This window comes from Desmodus rotundus, chromosome 5, assembly GCF_022682495.2.
Source record: "Desmodus rotundus isolate HL8 chromosome 5, HLdesRot8A.1, whole genome shotgun sequence".
Taxonomy (NCBI): domain Eukaryota; kingdom Metazoa; phylum Chordata; class Mammalia; order Chiroptera; family Phyllostomidae; genus Desmodus; species Desmodus rotundus.
In genome coordinates, this window is record NC_071391.1 from 27,761,205 (window position 1) to 27,775,190 (window position 13,986).

The window sequence follows — 13,986 nt, forward strand, 5'->3', positions numbered from 1 at the left end:
AGACTTGTGTCAATCAATAAATAGACCTTAAATGGCACTGAGCCTCTAGCAATGAACTGAGTGCCTTCCTTGGGAGTGAAAGAAAACGTTATCTAAGTATGTGTCATTCAGAGTATTTGGAAGGTGCCAAGCAGTGCTTTATATATATTATTATTTAAGTTAGTCCTTACAACAATGCCATCAATTAGGTACAATGGTCCTCATTTTACAGAAGAGGAAATTAAAGTTTAAAGTGTCAGGTTCTGTGCTTGAGGTAACACTACTAAGTAAGTAACAAAGTCAGAATTTGCTAAATGGCTCTCTCGTGCCATTTATGCTATGCCTTATCACATAAACTATTTACAATTTTCATCGTGACACCTAGCACAAAGAACCTGTGTGCAAGTCTGGGATGGTGACATTTGCAGCTGAAGCCTCAATGGATCACAATAACATTTGGAAGAAAGTTATAAATCACAAAAGATGCCCATCCACCTCTGGAAGTAGTGCTCTTGCGAAGCTTTCTTGCGAAGCTTTTGGGAGCCTGCATCATCTTAGGCCCTGACACTAGCTGACTGGCACCGACATGATGATGAGCCACAGAATCTGTCCACGCAGAGTGACTTGTCAACTCCAGAACCACCACAAAGTCCAGGAAGAACTGTCATGTAAATTCATCCAACTGTACGGCGTGTGAAAGCAATCATTCTGACAGGGCAATTTTGAGGGGTGGGGATGTGTGTGCATGCTAGGGATTAGAGGGGAGGCAAAGTGAGAGGTTAAGGGATGGTCACCAAGAAGCAGCTGGAGCCCTGGCCAGGTGGCTTGGTTGGTTGGAGCGATTTCCCAATATGCCAAGGTTGCGTCTTTGATCCCTGGTCAGGGCACATACAGGAATCAACCAGTGAATGTGTGGACAAGTGGAGCAACAAGTCGATGTCTCTCTCTCTTTCTCATCAATAAATAAATGATTTAAAAAAAGAAGCAACTGGAATAATATAAAACTACACTCTAGTATACCAATGGAAACCTTAGGCAAATTTCAATTTTTGCAATATGAGTGCTTTTTATATGGAGGATGTTTGAGGATAAAAGCTCCTTTTTTTTTCAAATGCAAATTTGACCACAAGTTCTTCAGTTTAGCTGAAAAGAACTTGGGTAGAACCTGAGGCTTGAACCGTGGACCTGGAGGTCCTGTTCCCAGAGCAGTCATGCTTGCCTTCCCAAGCAAAAGTTAATTAACCACATTTGGCTTCTTTGTGTTCTTTTTCCTTCAAAAATAGTAGGCAAGTTCATTAATTCACTCAAGATTTTTCAAAGATCAGTAGGTCTTTGGAACAAAGTGCCAAACACAGGAACACAGGGTACTCTCCTGAAGGCAATAATAAATGATGGGTGGGTGGCGAATAAATAGGCATGAAGCCATTAACGATGATTACTTTTAATGGGTACACTTAGTTTACGGTAGGAATGGAGGTGAGTGGCATTTGAGGTTGAGTCAAATGACTTTTCTTAATATTTTTAATGGTGTTATACCATCAACAATATATATTCTGTAACTATAAGTTCAAAACTGATAAAGATCATAGACTTGAACAAGGAGAAGCTAAAATTAAGACCCTAAAAAGGTACGAATAGGAACCCTGGACATTAGCATAGTGGCCAGGGTTTCTATATGAACCAATAAAAATTTCAAATGTTCTTGTGTTTTAGACATATGTTTGATAAAAAAGACAGACGATATGTCGACAATGTGTACATGCCTCTGTTTCCACAGAGAGTAAATCAGAAGAAAGCTAAGATTCACCGAACACCTTCTGTGCACCAGAAGCAGATCTAAACTGAAGTTCCAAGACGTTGCGTGAGGTAGCAAGGATCACCCAGGTAACAAATCTCTGTGTTGCCTATGTCCGAGGACCACTGCCTTTTAGCAGGTAGGGAACTGAGGAATTGGCTACGCACACCAATGAAAGCCTGGGCAGTGCTGGGGGCAGGGCAGACAGGGGGGGAGACATCAGAACAGGGGAACATGTGTGTGATTGAATGTTGCTAGCCACATTCTTTCTTTACTTGGTGAAAGACAGAATTTTAAAAGTTGCCCACAGTTGCTACTTAGTGGCTGTGGGTTTGTGGGTGACTCATATATAAAGTAAAAGCAAAGCACATTCCATTTCTAATTTATTCCAAGTTTTACAAAATGCTGGAATGTTTTAAAAGTAAAGGTTATTTTTTTCTAATTGTAAATCAAAACCTACCTATAGGGATAAATATTTAAATAAACAGAAAATATTATGTATTAAGTCAAATATTATCCCACTACTGAGAGATAACCACTGTTAACATTTTCTTCTCATTCCTATTGTCTCAAAATGCAGGTGTGTTCCAATGGGAGTCAAGGGCAATTATATATAATTTTATGTAACTGCATGTCCTAGAATAATGTTAAAATAGCATTTTAGTTGGTTTTATGATACTCCATAGAATTTGAATTAATGTATTTTTTGTGTTTTTGGTTACTCATGGAGTCTCTTACCTATTTTTGTTCTCAAATAATATTATGATAAGAATGTTCTACAAAAATCCTGGGCTATCATTTTTGATGATTTCTTTAAAGTATAATATTGGAAATTAATATCAAATACTGTCTTTTCCTAGTTTTAAATGAAACATAAGCTTATCATAGAAAATCTAGAAAATGCAAATATACATTTAACATTAGACAAGATGTTATGAAAATAAAAATCACCTACACTTTTCAGAGGTAACTTCTGATAACATTTTGATATATGCTTGCAATTTTTATCTGGGCAGCTATAATTGCTCTTTAGTTTGATTCTTGATACTATCTTTGCCCCATATATTTTTAAAGTCAGGTTTATGTTTGCTCAAAAAGCATTACATCTTTGTCTAAATTCTGAATTAATTTGTGCACAGGAAAACATCTTTTACTTAAAAGTGAAAAGAACATCTCTTTTAATAAGAGCCTTAGGTGAGATAGTATCACTAGTTTGTAATGCTTATTTCCCATTTCTTTCAGGGTCATTATCTACCCAGGACATCTTCTTTTACTCTAGCAGTTTTGATTTAATTTTTTTCCCAGTTTTTTTTTTCTTGAGAGAAAACATTTATTAGCATAGCAACTACATTGTAATATATTCTAATATTTTAATGCCTTTTACATGTATAAATGTATCTGCTAAGTTGATTGGTGGCTAATCAAGTACCCACATGGGTGGCTCCCCACTGCCCACAGAGGCGGAAGATGAGGTTTAAGTTCTTTACATTACATGCTACTCCAGATCGCCACAGATGGGCACTGATCTACTCTTCTAACCTTATTTTCTTCAGTCTTCCATAGATGTATGTTTCATAGACACTTCTTACAATTTCCTCAGGACAGACAACATGCACTTCTGTGTCTCTGCACATAGCAGGTTGAATTCTTCAAATAGCAATCCGCTACCTGCTCCTTCTTGGCTCCTCCGAGTGGGTGCCCTCTTTCTCCCCTTTGAGCCCTCCGATCCACTATCACAATCCTACCACCTCATTTCGGAGGCAACTGATGGCTTCTTTCTGATCTTACTCAGGTTCTGTTCGTGCTTCAACTACGCGGCAGTCCCCTTTGTTCCCTGAGTCTTATTTTCCCATTGGCTAATGAGATAATGGTAGCAGCACTAGGACCAGTCATTCTGATGTCAGCCAACTTACTAAGGGTAAGAAAAGATTTCAGTTTAAGGTCAGGCTGGCTGACTGCTAGTGTTACCTAGAAATAAACACGTCAAATACTTAGCCTCCTTTTCCTCAGAAAATGGGGCTAACCACAATAACCTCTGTCCACTGGAAAACTGTCATGACGTACTGATTTTGTTACAGATAAGATCTTTCACTACCTACCATAAGAGTATTATCATAAGTGTTAAAAAACCTAATGTCTGTGGGGTGATTGGCTCTCCTTCAATGTGGTGACTTTGCAATGCACAACGTATACTACCCTATAAGCCCCTCTATCCTAGTATTGTATTTTTCTCAGTGCTTATTATTCGCTTTGATCTATAAGCCGGGGGCATAAATTAAAATATTGTGTGGCTTGTTTGAAGATTCTGTACTCAATATTCTCCTTCTACAAATTAAAATGAACCCGAAGAAAGCAGACTCCAGTTGAAAACATTAACTACAACCCTTGCATGAAAACCTTGCAGGAAGGAAGGGAGGGAGGAAGGAAGGAAGAAAAGAAAAGAAAGAGGTGGGGGTGGGGGAAAGGGAGGGAAGTGGGAGGAGGGACGGGAAGGAAGGGAAAGGAAGGAACAAAATGCTTTGTCCCAGAGAAATAAAATCGGAGTGGTTGTCTGACTGTATTCTCTTTCACATGAGGCCCTGGTGACAACAATCCTTCACTTTCTGATTTTCCTTTATCTTTCCACCAAATTCTCCTGTGAGCTTGAGTTTGTTGGGAATGGTTTTCTAATCCAAACAATCTTTTACTGGAATGCAAGAAATAGAGTGCTTTCTAGCACACACTAGACATTTATGAATGAAGTTATCACTAATCAAACTACAAACTCAAAGGGAAAGGAATTTCAACAATACGAGAAGGGACCAAAAAACCAGAATTTATTTATAAAAAATTGTGTATTTATTCCTACATGTTTAAACTTCAGTCACCTTCCAAATACTCTCCATCTGAGGCAATTACACCTGTTGAGACATTTTTTTACACTGATCAAAATAGTTTTTGAATTCATTGATTTTGATGCCTTTTAGTGCTTCTATAGTTTTTTGTTTTACCTCTTCCACATTGGCAAAATGTTTCCCTTTAAGGACCTTTTTGATTGGGAAACCAAAAAAAGCTGCTCAGGGAGAGTTTGGGTTAATAGGGAGCGTGGGACATGGAGGGTCATGTGGGGTCATGACATGTTTTTTGGTCAAAAACTGCTGAACTCTTAGCCCGCTGTGGGCAGGTGTGCTTGTAAATCACCCATCATGCAATGGCCAAAGACATTGAAAGAGTCTTCAAAAAAAATTCACTGAAGCCAAACACAACCTCTGACAACAATGCCAGCTGGTACACTGATACAGATGGGTTCCTAGAACACTCACCTTGTAGGGGGAAGCCTATATTACAAGGGGCCTGTCCTCCGGAAGATAATTCTCTTTTTTTGGGGGGAGGTCACCCCTTGAACAACTATCATTTATTTTATTTTATTTAAAGATTTTATTTATTTATTTTTAGAGAGAGGGGGAGGGAGGGTGAAAGAGAGGGAGAGAAACATCAATGTGTGGTTGCCTTGTGTGCGTCCCCTACTGGGGACCTGGCCCACAACCCAGGCATGTGTCCTGACTGGGAATTAAGGCAGAGACCCTTTGGTTTGCAGGCTGGCACTCAACTCACTGAGCCACACCAGCCAGGGCTCATTTATTTTAATTTGAAGGAATCTATCATGTGAACTACACAGATAAAACATTTTCTGCTAAACTGAATTGTCTTTTCCAGACACACAGCTTGGTCTTATTTTGAGTTCCTCTAAATACAAGCTAAGTAAAGGAAACACAGACCTCTTCCCTTTTGTACCTACTGAAAAACTGTAAACACTTACAAGGTTCAGGGCCATGATGATTACAAAATTGATACAGACGGCAGCTGCAGATGTTGCAAACTGCCAGTGTTGTTTGATGAAATTCCACTTGAATGATGCAAACTGCTCCATGACAACCAGGCGATACACCACGACTGCAAACACCGCAGTGATCACCAAGGAGATCTGTAATTTGGGGGACCAAGAGGAGGTAACCGTATTTTGCACAATTAACGAAACAAAGACAAAACCATAGAGAATACACTGCTCCCAAGAGCTAAAGAAATTTGTTTTTCTAAGAGGGTATACATATATTTAATTTTTTTCTGTTAAGGAACTAAGTTACAGCAGAGTCAAAATATATAGTATAAAATTTAAGTTGTTGTAGTGTGATAAAGTTATCACCCTAAAATGAGAATTTTGTTAAATTTCCACTTTTAAATGGAATACTTGGTTTTAAAACAAGATAACTAATTCATCAGGGCGACTCATACAGTTTACCTTAGATGATCGTTGTTTCTCCCATAGAGTGTTTTACCTGAGGATACGCAGAAACTCCCTGGGTTGTTACTCCCTGACCAGCTGTGAGTTTTATTTTGTTTCATTGTATGGAGCCCCGAAGTATTGACCGGGATGTGGTTTCTTGCATCATCGGGATCACAGAATGAGTTGGTATCTATCCTAGAGCTTCCTTCTAACCCTGGAATCCCACCACATCCTGCCAGCAATGGTGGTACTTTACCATGAAGAAGATTCCTGAGATAGAGACAAGGAGACGGCTGACTTTGTCTGAAGAGGGCTGATGTGGCTCTGGTTTTCCACTGATGGGATTCACTCTCTCCATCTTGTAGTACTTCGCTTCGAACTGAGGACGGAGCGTTTCCTATGAGAGACACTTCAAGTTACTAAATATCAAAGGAGAAACTTTTTTAAATTACCTAAGAATTGATACAAACTTCCCATTTTTTGGTTTATTTTTATAGCAAGTCTTGGCAAAGAAGAAATAAGAGGCAAATTACTTTCCAAAGAAACCCTGAACTATACATTTTAATTACCCCAGTTTTCCACTAATGTAGTTTAAGGAAACATCACAGAAAAACATCAGGAAAAAACATAAGGAAACATCGTTTTTGAGAAAAATTACATTACTTCATCATTGATCTCTTTTATCTTCATTAAATAAAAAGTCTTGATAGTAAAAAAAAATCAAGAGAAAATCTAATATTATTTAGCTGCTTTTGATTTATATATTAAGGGCAGTGAACAAGTTTCTGCATCATTTGTCATCCCAGTTTCCTTATCTTCTGTTTTCCTAATATCCTACCTCTTCCTCTTCCCATTCAATGAGATCCCAAGTATAGGTCAGTGTACTTCTTCTTCTTTTCCAAAACTCCAGGAAGACTGTGGCTAGAAATAATAATAATATTATTGCTATTATAATAATGTACCCAACCAAATTACATTCTGTCATCCTTGCTTTTCTTCTTTGGATTGATGCATTTTCACCATATTACTAAATTATTAAAATTATTTAAACTCGTAGTAAATTTATACAATTGGAATTTTGTTTTCTCACACCGTGTTCTCCCCGTCTCTGTATACTGCTATCAGTGTGCATTCCTAGAAGGGAAGTAAACTTTGCCGTTGGATGAAATAAGCAGACCTTTGGTAGCACAGCCCATCAAAGTGATGCTACAAGAGAAGGTCAACAGTAGTGCCAAAATATTGATTGTTTCTTTTGATTTGTACATGCGTATTCAAAATCACCTGAAAGACCTAGATAAAGTCTTCTCTAGGAGTGACAAGAAATGCCAGATGCTTCTTCTCCAGGATTCGGAGAGTACTAAGGTGGGTGTGGGAGGAAAAGAGTGAGGCTCCCATGCCTCAGGCAACTTTTGCTCAACGTGCAGGGTGCTATGCATAAACCTGAGCTTGCCATCTGGCCAAAGGTGTGATTAATACTGACAGCGGGTACACCTGTGGTGTGGCCCATGACATGAGTATGCTCAGGAAGCAGAGACATTCTTGACTTCTTTCACACACAAAAAGTTCTTATGTTGTAGAACTCTGAAAGGTTATCCAATATCTTATAACCTTATCCAAATAACCTTATCCAAAGGTTACCGATATCTTTAGCAACCATGAAACTTCCTGGACATTCAACGGCAAACACAAAGAAAAGTGGTGGTAATCACTGGATTGACGTTGCTGCTGCTAAGTGAGCAGCATTAAAACAATTGCAGCCCCTAATGGAGACATCTCTGCCACCAGCTGAAGCAACTGGGGATGTAAACCATGAAATCATGGAAGCACAGTACTTAGCTGTTCAATCAAACAAAAAGAGATGGTTAGAAAAAGGCTGTACATTCGGCCCTAAACAAAACTTACAGGTAGGTCCAAATGACCGACATTTCCCCCTGATCACATACGGTATCATATGCTATGATATGTACATGGCTGAACTCACTGGGACACCAACAAAATGGTTTCAGAGAAAAAAAAATACTACTTGAAGCCATCTCCAAGACAGCTGTCCAGGTATCGAAAAAAAAAAAAAAAAAAAAAAAAAAAGCCAATTTGTCTAGAGTACAGCCCTGGAAAACCCATTCATACTTGTATTGGGCATTTTCCCTTCTGTTTAGGCCCCTTTCAGGCCTGGCAAATGAATTTTATTTGGTTACCGCCTTCAAGGATACAAATATGTGTTTGTACTAAATTGTCTGTTTTCTCCTTGGGTGAAAGCATTCCCATGCCACAGAACCACAGCCTCAGCTGTAAGTAAATTAACTCCTAGAAAAGCTCTCCTATTTGGGGAATCCCTTCAGGAGTCTGTAGTGACTGGGTAACTCACACCACAGGACACATTACACGCTCTATTTGTAAGATCTGGCTGGTTTTGAAGCACTTCCACTGTGCATATCATCCCCATCCTCCAGTCTCATAGAGCAGGCTAACCTGGTAATCAAAACTCAATTGGCAAAACTGGTGGATTCGTTTAGTTTGCCTTGGCCTATGTTTCTTCCCTTGGTATTGCTCAACCTAAGATTTACTCTTGTCAGCAAACATAGACGGTCACCTTTTGAAAGCATTAACTGCAGACCCATGAGATTAGATCAAGGAATGTGTGAACCTGCACTGCTGAAAGGAGACCTCCTGATTTACTGTAAAGAACCTACAGGGCCCTTCAGACTAGCTCCTAGTTCCTACAGGAATCTTTCCATTACAGAATCTGGGAGATGGAGATCCTACATCATGATCTCCAACCTGCAGATGATGTCTTTTGGAAGTGCCATCTCTGTAAAGATGCCCTTCAGCCCTGATGGAAAGGGCCACATCAGGTATTACTAACTCAGCCCTGTGCCACTACACTGAAGGGAACTGACTCATGGATTCATGTTTCCCATTGAAAAACGACATCCACTCCTGAGTGGTCACCTCAGCCTGGAGGTCTTAAACTGAAACTCTCTAAACAACCCAGCACCACCACTAGAATTTCCATTCCAGGATCAAAGATGGTACCTGATATAGATGGCTCTCCCGAGACCCCAGACAGGGCCAAACCTACATGATTCCATCCAGCACTCGTACTCTCGGTCTTCCTTTTGACCACTTTTGTTTCACAGTCTAATTACATTGCTATTATAACCTAATTTTTGCCTGAATGAAACTCCTGAGAACACATTTTTCCTTTCCTTTCCATAGTTTTTCAGTCTAATTTCAAGATGAACATACTCAGATTCTTGCATTTGCTTCCTGAAATGACTATCCTGTTTGCCTCTTGACACCCTCTTGGTCCTGCTGTCCAACAATTATCCTACAGTAGCAATTGAACTCATGGCTGGATATGAGCTAACCATACTCAAGATAAACCAGAATAATGGCTTGGCCCTTAAGCCTTAAAAACCTACAAAACCTAACTGGGAAGAACACCAAATTTAAAGTCATTCTTTATTCTCAAACCTCTCTGATAGGTAAATGTATGTGGCCTCCTACAAATACAGTAAGAAAAGTTGGAGCCTAACCTAAACTAGAAAGTTCCTAGTCCATCTAAATATACTCAAATTCCAATAATATACCATGAAATAAAACACTACACTACCCTAAGTCATCAGCAAGATTTATCCCACTGGCTCCCATTTTGCCTCCTGGATTAAAGAGTAGATTCTAAAAAATAAGTTATAGATTCTAAATATGAGATGGTGGACTAAAAGTTTTAATGTCTCAATTCAGTCATTTTTCTTTCTTCCAGAAGAGTATTATGAATTTAACCCAATTCTTGATAGAAGAGGATGAGAAAAAGCATTGCACTGGTAGCTAGTTGAGGATGGACTAATGGGCCTGAAAATGTCAAAAAGAAACAGGAATCCGTCAAGGACTCCTCAAATCAGTGACTTTAAGAAAAGTATCCATAAACCAGGAAAGTGGCAAGCAAACACTAGTCATTTTATTAAAATTGGTGGTGAAAAGTTTGGTGTGCATAGTTAACTTGGGCATCCTGGCTGGAAAAGATGGTGCCTGAAGCAAGAAGCAGACCATGAGAATACAGGAGCATTAATGACAGAGACCCAGATAGGTTTCAACAAGGGTGAGAAGGTCGGGGGAGAGATGCAGGTGGAAGAGCTGGATGAGTGAAGCAAGGGGATTGATTTAGTTTAACATCTGAGAGCTTTAAAAACATCCTAATGCCAAGCTCTACCTCAGAGCAATTAAATCAAAATCTCAGGACAAAACCCAGCATCAGTATGCTTTTCAAGCTCCCAAAGACTTCCAACATGCGGCCAACGCTGATCTCCGGCACCTAGAGGAAGCACAGTTGTGTTCGTGAAAGAGGTGAAATAGAAGCCAATCATGGTTACTGAGGCAGAATGTTAATTCTAGAATTGTTTAAGGTCAAGCTGTCAGAAATAATGACTGTTGTTTCATTTTAATTTCCAATTATTTGTAAAGAGTTTTAACAATCATTTTAGGTACATTACTTCTAATCTCTATCACAGTCATTCTCAAAAGTTAACAAAAATATGGACCTCCGGCCAAGATGGAGGTGTAGGTAGACACACTGTGCCTCCTCGCACAACCAAAAGAACAACAACAACAACAATTTAAAAACAAAAAACGACCAGAACTGACAGAAAATCAAACTGTATGGAAGTCTGACAACCAAGGAGTTAAAGAAGACACATTCATTCAGACCGGTAGGAGGGGCGCAGACAGGCAGCCGCGTGGAGAGGACTTGGGGCGACGCAGCAGGACCCGGAGAGTTGGCGGATTGTGGAGTGGCTGGTCCCACATTCATGTGCAGATAAACCGGGAGAAACAACTGGGGAGTGAGACAGACCGAGCAACCCAGGGCTCCAGCAAGGGGAAATAAAGCCTCAAACCTCTGATTGAAAACACCCTTGGGGGATGAGGCGGCAGCTAGAGAAACTCCCAGCCTCACAGGAGAGTTCGTTGGAGAGATCCACAGGGGCCTAGAGTGTGCGCAAGCCCGCACATTAGGAAGCAGCACCAGAAGGGCCCAATTTGATTGTGGGTAGCAGGGGAAGTGACTGAAATCTGGCAGAGAGCAGAGCAAGCACCATTGTTCCCTCTTGGACCCCTCCCCCACGTACAGCATCACAGCGCAGCAATGTGGGTTGCCCCATCCCGGTGAACACTTAAGGCTCCTCCCCTTTATGTAACAGGTGTGCCAAGACCAAAAAATTGGCCCAAATGAAAGAACAGATCAAAGCTTCAGAAAACATGCAACTAAGTGATGAAGAGATAGCCAACCTATCAGATGCACAGTTCAAAACACTGGTAATCAGGATGCTCACAGACTTGGTTGAATTTGGTCACAAATTCGATGAAAAAATGAAGGCTATGCTAAGTGAAATAAAGGAAAATGTACAGGGAACCAATAGTGATGGGAAGGAAACTGGAACTCAAATCAATGGTGTGGACCAGAAGGAAGAAAGAAACATCCAACCAGAAAAGAAGGAAGAAACAAGAATTCAAAAAAACGAGGAGAGGCTTAGGAACCTCCAGGACATCTTTAAATGTTCCAACATCCGAATTATGGGGGTACCAGAAGGAGAAGAGGAAGACCAAGAAATTGAAAACTTATTTGAACAAATAATGAAGTAGAACTTCCCCAATCTGGCAAAGGAAATAGACTTCCAGGAAGTCCAGGAATCTCAGAGAGTCCCAAAGAAGCTGGACCCAAGGAGGAACACACCAAGGCACATCATAATTACATTACCCAAAATTAAAGATAAGGAGAGAATCTTAGAAGCAGCAAGAGAAAAGGAGACAGCTACCTACAAAGGAGTTCCCATAAGACTGCCAGCTGATTCCTCAAAAGAGACCTTATAGGCAAGAAGGGGCTGGACAGAAGTATTCCAAGTCATGAAAGTCAAGGACCTGCATCCAAGATTACTCTATCCAGCAAAGCTTTCATTTAGAATGGAAGGGCAGATAAAGTGCTTCTCAATTAAGGTCAAGTTAAAGGAGTTCATCATCATCAAGCCCTTATTATATGAAATGTTAAATGGGTTTATCTAAGAAAAAGAAGATAAAAAATAGGAACAGTAAAATGACAGCAAACTCAGTTATTAACAACCACACATAAAACAAAAACAAAAGCAAACTAAGCAAATTAGAACAGGAACAGAACCACAGAAATGGAGATCACATGGAGGGTTATCAATGGGGGAGTGGAGGGGGCGAGAGGGAGAAAAGGTACAGAGAATAAGTAGCATAAATGGTAGGTAGAAAATGGACAGGGGGAAGGTAAGAATAGTGTAGGAAATGTAGAAGCCAAGGAACTTACATGTATGACCCATGGACATGAACTATAGGGGGGGAATGCAGGTGGGAGGGGGTGTGCAGGGTGGAGGGGAGTGAAGGGGGGAAATGGGACAACTGTAATAGAATAATCAATAAAATGTATTAAAAAAAAGAATACCTTCCACTGTGAAATTTCCCCTAAAGTCTGCCCATATTGTCCTAAATAGAGGTCAATGGACTTTAATAAATATTGGATTGGCCAAAAAAAAAGTTAACAACAATATGAATGGCAACAACATATGAAATGTGCCATAAAATGGCTATTGTTATTACTCTGGTGTTTTTAAGATTAGAAATTTAGGATTTCAAGAGATTAAGTGACTTGCTTAAGTTACATGGCTGATTGGACCCTAAATCATTTTTAACTCAAAAAACTCATACTCTTTCTACCATAATGCCTCCCTGGATGTTAATGGATAGAGTTGGGATTGGAGATGCTCAGAGGTGGGAATGGGAATTTGAGAGCAAGCTGTGAAAGTCTTCAGCAAGGAGTATCCTGGAGATAGGCAGATAGGAAGTATAGAGAGAGTTGTAGGCATTCAAGAGTGCGGGGTTAAAAGAGGGAACAATGACACAGCAGGGAGGAGAACAATGGCTGGGAAGGACTGTGGTGGCTGTGGGATGGTGAAGGGGAAAGGAAGCATATTAAACTCACTTAATATTAAAATAAAATTGCTTTAAAAATTAAGTGAATAAAGTGAAAGCCATTTCGTTTACAAAGAATAGTGTCAACAGACATAAATTAATAGAAATCTTATAGAATATGTAGGTATATACATATATGTATATCAAATATGTAGATAGATATATTATAGAAATAGATACATAGTGCCCAAAAGAATATATAACAAAGTATTAATGCTAATTTTTTGTGGGTCCAAGAAGTATCCGTTGCCTACGTTCTTCTTGTTCTTACTATTCTATGGGGAAAGTTTATCAACCCTTCCCCTTGGTTTCATGAAACTGGCTTGAGGGTGGAGTTGGAGGATGAGAGGCCTCCAGTGGAGCAGGGCTTCTGTTGTCAGGGGACAGCCAAGTTTTGCATGAGTCGGGGGGGCAGAATGGGTATTGTGGAAAGGCTGAAGATGATACTGCCTGATTGTGTTCCTTAGCAACCATACATCGTATTAATTTTTTTATTCCTGCCTTTCTGACTATAGTGACAAACTCTTCTCAACTTCAAAAAAATCAAAGGTGCACATGCCACTTCCAGTCCTTGTTCTCTCATTTCCTCATGCCCATTTCCAGTGGCTCTCCTTTGTGATGCCAACTCAAAGGCCCAGAGTAACAGAATCACACGCTCATGCATGTGAAAGACATCAGATTCCAGATGTAGTTTGTTCCCAGTTATTTATTTTGAATTTACAGAAAACAAGGCCCCGAGTGGTTGACATGTATCACTGACCTTGTCCAGAAATCTGCCAAAGCATCTGCAACACTTTATTACACTTGTTCCTGTACCTGCTTTTTCTTACGCTTGAAGGTAAGTTTGTAAAGTACCTTTTCCCCCTTATCAGTTTTAGTGCTTAGAACACTGACGATGCTCAGTAGATGTCCGTTAAGTTGGACTGACTGGCTCAATGGGATCCAGTGATTGTGACTCTAACTT

At 39.9% G+C, this 13,986-nt stretch overlaps 1 protein-coding gene across 3 annotated transcripts in view; it reads right to left on the reverse strand.

Moving 5' to 3' along the window:
* ANO3 (anoctamin 3) overlaps positions 1-13,986 on the reverse strand; it is a 286,084-nt gene that overhangs the window by 27,054 nt on the left and 245,044 nt on the right. For all 3 annotated transcript variants that reach the window (XM_053925078.2, XM_053925079.1, XM_053925080.2), the window contains 3 exons: positions 6,877-6,959; positions 6,295-6,435; positions 5,574-5,738 (listed from right to left, as the gene is read on the reverse strand). In XM_053925078.2, the coding sequence (XP_053781053.1) occupies positions 5,574-5,738; positions 6,295-6,435; positions 6,877-6,959 (389 nt within the window). The remainder of the gene's footprint in view (positions 1-5,573; positions 5,739-6,294; positions 6,436-6,876; positions 6,960-13,986) is intronic.